The following is an 11,182-nucleotide window of genomic DNA, read 5'->3' as shown; positions in this document are numbered from 1 at the left end:
AGTGGTATTCAGCTCCCCGATTTGCAAAAAGTTCCCCGGATATAGACACTGTCGTTTAATGGCAGTGAATTTGAAAGGAAGTTGTGGTTGGAATGGTGCTAGAAGATCCAGCCAACAATCTCATAAAACAATACTTGAGGTTTGAGTTGAAAGTCAACATAATCATACTGAATATGAAGCCCTTATCTATATAATGAACTTGGCCAAAATTCAGGTGCATTAAACCTCAAAATTCAGAAAGATGATTAATAAGTTCTTACACTTTATTCATTTCACTGTCAATGTAGAAAGTTGCTTCTGCTTGTAATATCAATAAGAAACCCAAAAGCAACAACAAACACTATTGCCTAGTAATAACAAGTGCACTTTGGCATCAATTAATACAACTTATTAGCATTACCACCAACAATTTCAGACCAAAACCAACATTCTCCAACATAAAAAATGCCCAAATTATCTTGCTAAATATAAAAAAATCTGATTCTTCTATGGAATGTGTTTAAAAAAATAGGTGCTTCTGTGCAATTGGACAGAAGCTACACTTTGAAGAGTTTGTTAACCCTGCAGAAGCAAACATGCTCTAAGGTTTTACCAAAGAATGGCATGCAAATACATTTCTTATTATCAACAGCTTTGTACATTTTCATCCTTCTTCACGAAAAGATTAAAAATCTGAGAATCCATACTAGTCAGCTTGTTTAGGCGTGATAAGTAAGGTCCAGAAGAAGTTCCAAATGTCCGGCTTAATGCAACGCATAAAGCGACAATACCTGCATTTTAAGATTGAGAAAAATGATCAGTGCAATGTACTAAATGAGAATTACATTCCAAGTTGTAAAGAATGTAAGATAACATACCATGGTTTGGAGCTCAAGTTATCAAATTGCTCCAAGATAAAGAGTATGCATGAATATTTTAACGATGTAGCATTATATGTGTCTGACATCACATACATTAGAGAAACATTTTCCACAGAAATATCCTGCAAGAATAATTTAATATTAAACCATTAGAAGTTCAACAAAAATAAATGAAATAAAAGCAACTGTGAAAAAACTCAAGTCAAGGCCTACCTTAGAAATAACAGATTCACAAATACGCTTAAGACCGTCGAGCAGATATTGATCTGCAGCTTTAAGGAGGTCCGGGGCAACTTCCAAATCAACTTCTACTGTTCCAGTGTATATAAATCTAAAGATCCAACAGAAAATTGGTTCATATAGAGAGCCTATTATAAAAACATCAATATTTAAGAAAAGGGGCAGTACTAACATACCTCATCATCAACTCAAAGACATTCCATTTAATATTTGGAATCTCTATATCCTTGGCTTCCTTTTCCTGCATTGAACATTGTAAGACATTATGAAGGATATTTATACTTCAACTCCACATATCTATTAATCCTAATTCAACTGCAAAGTGCAAATGTGGCTTTCAAAATGCTTGTGGATCTAGATAACTAGCACCCTTTACCTATTAAAGATGCCAAGCAATGAACAGCCACCTTGATCAAGTTTCTATGTGAATACTTGCAAAAGAATAATAGTTGCTACTTACAGGTAATGAACTAAAAGAAGACTTGAAAATAAGTTGAATGATTAGTTAATACTTACCCTGTAACCCCCATCAAACATTGCACGAAATATAATAGATGAAACTAAACAAACTTTATGAGCATAAAAGATTTTGCCTGAAGAAAGGAGAATAGAGTAAATTAGTACATATTTCATAATCAATATGCATTCATGTGGGAAATTAATAGAAAACAACAAAAATCGACAGCAGTTTTTTTACCTTCAACTAAGAATGTGACATCAGAAAGTAGTGGATTGTTTACATATTGCTCACCCAAGTAAACCTACATACAACACAAACGAAAATCTCATTTTCCATTCTCATGTTCATCGTCATAATATATACAGTAGAATATGAACAAAATATCTCAATTTCAAAGGCAATAAGTTCAAACTGCAGTTGAATTATACAACTATGATAATACAGAACATATGTTTCAACACGTGCAGAGCAAAAAAACCAAAATAAATGTGATGAGCCCAATGAGACAAAATGCAAAATACCTGGGAAGTTGGTGATGTAGGCGCAAGATCAACAATAGAGGCACCTATTCCTTTGGTAGCCATTGCGTGAAGCGCTGCAGAGGCTTCACGCTTCTGCTTTTTGTTTGAAGATTCAAGATGTTCCAACAGCAATTCTAATCCTGAAGATTTAGCAGCATATTGATTGAGAATACTTTCAAAGTACATCCAGAAAAAGGGGACAAAAGTATATATTAAAGTTTGTTACCATTATTGTCAATGAAAATAGTTTTACGATCATCGGCAGAACATAAATGTGCTAGAGCAAGAGCTACACGTTTTTGAACAACCTTTTCCCCAGATCGCATAAGATGCAACATTTGCTTCAGTACCTGCAAAAGAGGAATTTATAAAACAATAAAAATCAATAATGTAAACAACAGTAACAGGAATGTTTGAATTGATTGGATTATCATCTTATGACTAAACAAATAAATCATCGGTCATAGTAACCGATAACTTGGAAGAAAACTTACTCGCCCTTCCATCTTCTCTTCCAATCTTTTTAACATCTTTGCTACACACTCTCGAGTAGGCTGCAGATCAAACAATAACCATAAAGAAACTAAATTTGTAATAAACTAGTAAGAGGTTCTTATGGTTATCTTGATAAACAAGACTAAAATATCATTTGCAAAGAGTAAACGAACATACTAGAACACTGAAATGTCCATCCTGCAGTTTTTGTAAACCATCAGCTTTAATAATAAGAGGAACATTGTCCTGTCAAACAAAGAAGTTATCAGAGGCAGCATATCACAAGCATCAATGATTAATAAAGGGCCACGGGCAATGCAGGCCAAGTAAACAACAAGGAAATTATCTTCACCTCATTATCAGCAAGAGCATAAAGAGCAAAAGCTGCATTGTGTTGGACAGAAGCGTTCTTAGTAGCAAGAAGATTAAGGAGGGGCTCTATACCTCCATTGTAAGCAATGCCAGCTTGATTGTGTGAGTCCTAACATGATTATATAAACAGTTAGAGTTGATCTCAATAAGCTAATTCCCACGTACTGCTAAATTTCAGTTGCTAGTGATAATCACCTGTGCCAACCTCCCAAGTGCAAAAGTTGACATTTCCCTAAGTTGTAAATCTGGAGACTTAAGCATTTTGATTAAAGGGTTTATAGCACCTCTTTGGGCAATGTGAATCTGCATGAACCAATTAAAGGGATTAGTAGGAGAATTTAACATGTGACCAAGCTATCGCATTGTAGGTTAGCAAAACACAAAACTTAACCAACCTTGCAATCTGAATCTGTTGTGGCAAATTGACCGATTAAAAGAGCTGCTTCTCTTTGGGTCTCCAAACAGGGGGAACTATTGATAAAAACATATATTAGTTAAAATTGAAGTAATAGCTTACTACCACAGAAGACTGCAATGTTTGGCAATTACATCACATTCTCCTTAGCTTTATGAAAATAAAAGACAAGATGTGTTACCTTAGCAGGCAAATAACTGGTTGTAAAGCCTCGGCTAGAAGAACTTCTTTCTTAATTTCAGGCGAAGAATGGACAAGATTTCCAATCACACCAACCTACAAAATTTAGTTTCATTTAGCTTGTTCTAGCAGCAAAGAAAACTGTAAAAAGCAAATTATAATGTAAAAGTTTATGCCAATTCATTTGTGTCTTACCGCCTCATAATGTATTGCAGGATCCTCTGATCCAAGCATTAGTACAAGAGTGGGCAATGCATCGCATTCAACAATCTGTAATTTTATATTCTTGTAAGCAACTATAAAAAAATAATCCACCATAGTAAGTTGTTGTGCCAAATCAACTACCTGGTCTTTATTCTCAGCATTTTGAAATGCAAGAGTTCTTAAAGCCCCTGCAGCAGCTCTCTGTACCTTTTTATCATTGGATTCAAGCAAATCAACAAGAGGAGGGATGCCACCTTCCAACCTGAACATAGCATCTATTAGTGAGCATGGACTATGATATGTTTAAGGCATTGTTGTCAATTACAGATAACAGATTGCTAACATTCCAATATGTATTAATGCTATAGCAGCTATTGGACAACATTTTGTATTAAATTGTGTATCATAGACAAAACCATCTTTGAGGGCATGCAAGGCAAACTATCACACAAGGCCCACAATTTGTCAAAGTTCATAAAATATTTTTCACAATTAAACTGTAATTAAATAGGACCTCTAATTGTTTTGTCATGGTTGAATTTAAACTTAACTACACAAGGCCTCCGAAAACTTAAGACAACTCTACTAACAACACAATGGTGATATTCAAATTCTGCTATGCTACAGTTGTATAATGCTAAAGCAGACTACTTAACATTCTAAGGTATAGGAATTTGGAGGAAAAAAACCTGACAAGGGTCTTGATGTTGATATTTTCATGGGCAAGATTGGTTATTGCATCAGCTACTCTCCCAAGAAGACGAGAAAAAAGTGCTTGAGAAACACCAGGTGCTTTAGGTCTCATCAACAATTCCACAAGACAAGGCAAAGCTCCCGCATCAACAATGAGTTGCTGATTCTCCGGCTGTTTGAACATGAAGATCAGTATAAGTAAAACAATAGTTATTATACTATAATTTTTTAAAGATAGAGACTCGGTATAAACTAAAATGTATTGACTTGTTGAATTAAGCTAAGACCTATCACAAGTGTAGTTTCACTGACACTGATATAGACACACTTTTTTCATAAGTATCGGTGCTACAGTGAAATTACCTTGACAGCAAGATGACCAAGGATAGAGACACAATCTTTTTCCACATCGTAAGTATTAGAATCTAATTCACCTCTATTAGACACCAAATGCAAAAGCTTCACCATAGTGGGAACAACGCCACAAACTACCATAAGATCCACAATGTCCTCTGCAAAAGAGAAATTGAACACAACAAATCAATAAAAAAAACGCTCAAAATCAATCAAAACAAAGAAATCGAAACGAAATGAAGAAATGGAATTGCAGGCAAACATACCATCTTTAGCGTATCCGGAAAGAAAACAGAGATCATTTTGAGCAGCACCGATATCTCGATCGGACGACAAAGAAACCGAGTTTAACCGACCGACGCGTTTAGTAATATCGTCGGCGAGACAGAGACGGCTAGAGCTTTCGTGAAGAACGTCGACGGTTGATTCATCGTCTTCAGTGAAATCAAATTTCCTCTTCAAAGTTAACTTGCCATCCATTATAGATTAGAAGTGATGGTTTTTCTGAGAATGAAAATCGGTGTTGAACTTCAATTTTGAATGGGTAAGAGATTGAAATTCGATTATGAAATGAAAATTACTCTTCTGCTTTTCAAGATTTTGAGCCAGAAAATTTTGGTATAAAAATTTATTTTCATCCATTTGGCGGAAAAAATTTTGAAGCAATTGAAATAGCGCTAACTTTTGGCGCCGAATATTTTGGAGTAAAAACATTTTTGAAGTATGTGTTTAGCGCCTTTTTTATTCCGCGTATCGGTAAAAAAAAATATATTGATAGATGTTGAATACACCATTCTATAAATAAAAAATGGATTGAAAGAATATTATGGTAATGTATGATGAAAAATTTTGCTTTTGATTTATAAAAATATGGTTAAAAATTTTGTTTCAAATCAAAATAATGTATGATTTTTTTTTTCTTCTGCAATTACTCTAGTACATATTATCGTAGAAAAATTAAATTAAAAACTATTTTAAATTTTTTTTGTTATTCTTTATTCATTTGATGAATGAAAGTAAATTTTGTATAATAATATATAATAGATAAATACAATAAAATATAGTTTAATGGCGACAACATATAATTGATAAAGTTATTAGATAAATTATTATTATTATTATTAGGCTTAATAATATTTTTGGTCATCGTGTTTTGACCAACTCACGAATTTGGTCCTTCAATTTCAAAACATAACAAAGAATGTTGTTGATTGCAATGTTGGTCTTATTTTCCATTTCTCCTCTAAAAATACTGATGTGTCCAAATTTTAGATGATGTGGCAAATGAATCCCTCCACAAGTACATGACATGTCATTAAAATCAAAATATGATATTAAATAAACACAAAGATCAAAATTTAGAATAATAAAATTAAAAAAGAAATTGGAGAAAAAATAGGAACTATACGTCCCAACCTCCCTCTAAATTTGATTCATAACAACCAACTAGCATATGTCAAATATTGAGTTTTATTTAAAATAAAATAAAAATGAGAACAAAAACACAAGAAACGTGATATATTCACAGAAGAACAAATTTCTCTCCCTCTGTATCGTCTCTTTCTTCGTACGAGAAAAACGACCATGGAAACCAGAAAAAAATCAAACACATAAACAATAACATAAAAAACCTCAACAAATATTGATTTCAAAACCGAATCTATTACCAATTTCAAAAAAAAAATCCAAAATCGCAATTCCAACAACAGCAAAATATAACATCAACCAACACATAGTGAGATTCACAGAGAAGAAATTTCAATCCCTAAGCAATTAGAGTCAAGGAGAAGTTGAATTAAACTAATACATCAACAATTCAACGGCAATCAAGTATAAACAGAAATTGAAAAATACCGATTGAAAAAAGCTCTAACAGAAATCACGTGTGTTTGATTTTTGATTGTATAGTCTCACTAACATCTAAATCTGAATATTAGGGTTTTGTTTTGATTGTTTTTTTCGAGAATTTAAAGGTTGAATTAGCAATAAGAGGGGTCAGATCTATGTGTTGGTGGAGGTTTGGAAGTGTTTAGGTTAGGTTTAGGGTGATTTTGGATCTTCAAAGGTTGCAGGTGGTTGGAGAAGATGAAGATTCATCTCCTGGTTAAATATCAATTAAATATCAATTATTTTTTTTAACTTTATTTGTTTTAATTTCTTAATTTTGATTTTTGTGTTTATTTAATATCATATTCTGATTTTAATGACATGTCAGGTATTTGTGGAGGGGTTCATTTGCCACATCACCTAAAATTTGGACACATCAGCGTTTTTGGAAGGGAAATGGGAAATAAGACCAACATTGCAACCAACAACATAGTTTAGGGACTGCTTTCTTATGTTTTAAAATTGAAGGACCAAATTCGTGAGTTGGTCAAAACACGAGGACCAAAAATGTTATTAAGTTTTATTATTATTATAAAAATTTCGAGCTTATCTATTAAAAATATAAAAGACTATTAAAATTACAAAAAATCTCTTAGCTATTAATTATATAGAAATTATCAATAAATTTTTGTACTATTTAAAAAATATAATTATTTTTCATATTATTATTCTTTTTATATATATATATATATATATATATATATATATATATATATATATATATATATATATATATATATATATATATATATATATATATATATATATATATATATATATATATATATACACCGGTTCAACCCTGATTTAACTCCGATCAAACTTTAAAACCCTGAAACCAATAAATACACTCATTCGATGTCCAACCTAATTTTAATTACTTTAATATTACTAAAATAAATTCAACAAGATGCATTAAAAAAGTGTTACTTTAGATTTTCATTAGAAATATATCAATATGCTATGACATCTATTAATACATCATTAAATATATTTTAATAAATATTAAAATAAAACTTTATAAATATTAAAATATTAATATTATTATTCCTTGAAAAAGTATAATTTAAAATAATAAAAGTATGATTAAATTATTAATATTATTTCATCGTGTTTTTGTTTCAAATTTAACATTTTCACTATTACCTACTCAAATAAATTCATGTAATTAACACATTATAATAACTAAAAGTATAAGAATTTATAATTTCAATTTACTAACCTGGGGATGTAATGGGACAGGTGGTGCTATTTAGTCTGAATTCATTCTTAATAACATAGTAAAGTAAGATCGATATTTTTTACAATCATGAAAATTTGAAGAAGGGTAAGAAATACTAGAGGAATATAAAACATGAAGAAATTAATATTACAAAATAAAGAGCGACAACTTACAAACTTGAAGAAACTGCATCTGAAAAAATAATATTACCTGCCAAAGATCGATGAGTTAGAAAATTGAAGAAATTGCATAAAAATTATAGTGGCATATCAAACATGAATCGTATATAGATATTGCAATTTGTAAGCAAAACATACAAATTTGAAAAAAATTGACATTACTAGGCAAAGGCGAAAGGTTATATAATTCCAATGAAAAAATAAGAGATAAAAAATCATACTTGTTGATAATTAATTTGATAGTGAAGAATGGAGAGTACCTTTGAATGAGAAATTGTAAATGGATAAGAAGAAATACAAATTGTAGGAATTATTTTTTTTCTTATCTATTTAATTTATTTTAGATTTTGACAAAAAGTTATAGTGGGATAACTTTTATAATTTAGTATAATTATATTCAATTTTGGAATAATGACTAATATTTGGCATCTTTTTTTTTACCAAATTATCCCTCTTATTTCTAATTTTATTATTATTATTATTATTATTATTATTATTATTATTATTATTATTATTATTATTATTATTATTATTATTATTATTATTATTATTATTATTATTATTAAATAAATGTATACTATTTTATATTGTTGTATCATTATTTTTTGACTTAAATGCAGTTTTGACCCTCAAAATTTCTCAATTGTTTGATTTTAGTCTCCCAAGTGTTCTAATTGCTCAATTTCGATCCTATAAATTTCAATTGTTTGATTTTGACCCCTATAGTTTGTCCTATTTTATATTTGATAGTCCTCTAATGATATGTAGACTAAATTTCTCTTTTTTTGTTACTTTTTCTTTTTTACTTTTCTTTTTCTTTTAATTTTCTTCTCTACAATTCTATTTTTCTTTTCTTTTTATTAGTTAAGCTTCGAACGTAATATCCCTTATAAAAAAATTAAAATTCTATGATTAGTAAAATTGCTAGACTTTGGGACTTTATGCTAAAATATGAAAGAGTTATTGGCCAAAAGAGTTTGTTATTTTAATTAGGTAGTAGTCTATTTTTTTTTTTGTCAAAATAATTTGTCATTAGGCATAAGTTAAATGAAATATTTAAATTTTTTTAAATATTACATTCAAAGTATGACGATTAAAAAGAGAGTAAAAATAGAATTGTAGTGAAGAAAATTTAAAAAAAATAAGTGAAATTTAGTCTAGATGTCAATAGGAGACTATCAAATACAAAAATGAACAAATTTAAGGGGTCCAAATCAAGCAATTAAAACTTGAGGGACAAAAATCAATCAATTAAAAATTTGAAGGATCAAAATCAAACAATTGAAATATGAGGGACCATAATAAAGCAATTGAGAAATTTGGAGGACCAAAATTGCATTTAAATCTTATTTTTTACATTATATAATATATCTAAAATCATGTTAACAATTTTTTATTAAGATATAAAAATTATAATTATTATAATAATAATAATTATTATTATTATTATTATCATTGTTATTATTTAGTTTTAATTTTTCACATATTTAAAAAATAGAAATTCTTTTAAATATATTTTATCTAGTATAAATATAGGGTTTTACTATTTTAGTTCTCATAAATTATTGTTTTTTTTAGTAATTGTCTTTTTTTCTATTTTGAGCCTGTTTTTGTTTAACTTTAAAAAAGATTGTATCTTTAAAAATATCTTTTATGAAAATCTTTTTTAAAATAGTAGAATCAGAATTTAATTTATTTTTTATAAATTAAAAGATTAATTTTGACATTCAACAACATAAATTTAAATTATTAAAAATTAAAACATAAAATCAAAATCACATAATTTTTAAAAATAATATATTTAAAAAATGATTTTTGTGAAAATCTTTTCTATATAGCTTCGAATTTAAGCAATTTTTTTTTAAATTTTGATATCCAAAAAAAAGTATATAATAAAAAAATGAATAACCTAAAATCTAATTTTATGAAAAACTATTTAAGTCAATTTTTCCATTTAAAATTTAAAAAAATAATGTAAATTTTTTTTAACAAGAATATATAACAATATAAAAATTATATTTCAAAAATACTAAAATAAACTGCTTCTTTATTTGGTTGAGTCAAGCTAAGTCATATTTATTTATTTTTAAATAGTTTAAAAAATTAAATTTATTTATCATCTTTATCATCTAGATATAAACATTAAAGTTAAACCTATCCATAAAACATCAAAGTCATGTTTATCTCGTTTAGTTGCATCATCTCAATTTTATAAACTCTTCTCTACCTTAAGGACTTTACACCATTAACACATTAAAACTAATTTTAATAAAAATTTAAAATAATATATAAGCTAAAAAAAATCCATATAGTAACATCCTTCAATCATCAACATCTTACATGAATAATCATATTTCTTTCTTAAGTTTGACTTTCAGTCATCGTGTTAAGAGCATGCATGACTCTCCCAATTCAAATTTTACGTCTACATTTATATGCATCAACACTTATATTCATATCTTTATTCCACAATGCCCTACTCTTTATTTCATTTTTTATATTAATTAGTAACAAATCTGTGTATACTTACGGATTCTAATTTGGTATGCACATTTGTCTACATATTATATTTATTTTAAATAGAAGGTTAAAAAAGAAAAAAAATGTTTAAATAAATAATAGATTTTTTCGCAATAGAATATTTATATAAATAATTTTTTTTCGTATATCATTTTTAGATCATAAATACTATTTTTTTTTGTATATAAAAATATTTAAATTAATAATAGATGTTTTTCCGTATACAAATATTATTTATGTTTAGGTATCATTTAGAAAAATATCTGAATCAATAGTAAATTTTCGTATATAAAAATATTTAAATAAATAATAGATTTTTTTCCCGTATACAATTTTTGAATCAATTTTTTTTCAATAATAGATTTTCGTATATAAAATTATTATTATTTTATTCAAAAATATTGTATCTTAAAATAAAAATTATTTCAAATTATATTTCTTCGTTATTAATATTCAATTACTAAAGTTAATTTTTAAAAATTAAATATTAATTTAAATGTAAATTAACAATCATTTAAAATGATCATAATAAACTTTTTATTAAAAAATAATTTATTAAAATATTTTGATTAATTATTTA

General features: G+C 28.0%; 1 protein-coding gene across 2 annotated transcripts; it reads right to left on the bottom strand.

Annotated features, from left to right (window-relative positions):
• Positions 1 to 209: 209 nt before the first annotated feature.
• LOC131612489 (ARM REPEAT PROTEIN INTERACTING WITH ABF2-like) lies at positions 210 to 5,394 on the bottom strand. Of its 2 annotated transcripts, XM_058884282.1 has the most exons (19): positions 5,061 to 5,394; positions 4,804 to 4,952; positions 4,437 to 4,612; positions 3,889 to 4,009; positions 3,739 to 3,813; positions 3,545 to 3,639; positions 3,344 to 3,419; positions 3,144 to 3,251; positions 2,929 to 3,057; positions 2,754 to 2,822; positions 2,576 to 2,635; positions 2,308 to 2,431; positions 2,082 to 2,221; positions 1,798 to 1,861; positions 1,617 to 1,693; positions 1,277 to 1,341; positions 1,074 to 1,191; positions 858 to 982; positions 217 to 770 (listed from the first exon to the last, which is right to left on the bottom strand). In XM_058884282.1, exons 1-19 carry the CDS (start codon positions 5,272 to 5,274, stop codon positions 686 to 688), a joined length of 2,070 nt encoding a protein of 689 aa, XP_058740265.1. In that variant the 5' UTR covers positions 5,275 to 5,394; the 3' UTR covers positions 217 to 685. The 2 variants fall into 2 exon arrangements, with proteins under 2 accessions (XP_058740264.1, XP_058740265.1); XM_058884281.1 differs by having other exon boundaries at positions 210 to 770; positions 3,739 to 4,009.
• Between the last annotated feature and the right edge of the window lie 5,788 nt (positions 5,395 to 11,182).

This window comes from Vicia villosa, linkage group LG6, assembly GCF_029867415.1.
Source record: "Vicia villosa cultivar HV-30 ecotype Madison, WI linkage group LG6, Vvil1.0, whole genome shotgun sequence".
Lineage (NCBI taxonomy): Eukaryota > Viridiplantae > Streptophyta > Magnoliopsida > Fabales > Fabaceae > Vicia > Vicia villosa.
The sequence above is the reverse complement of the archived record's forward strand: the minus strand, read 5'-3'. Positions and strand labels throughout refer to the sequence as shown.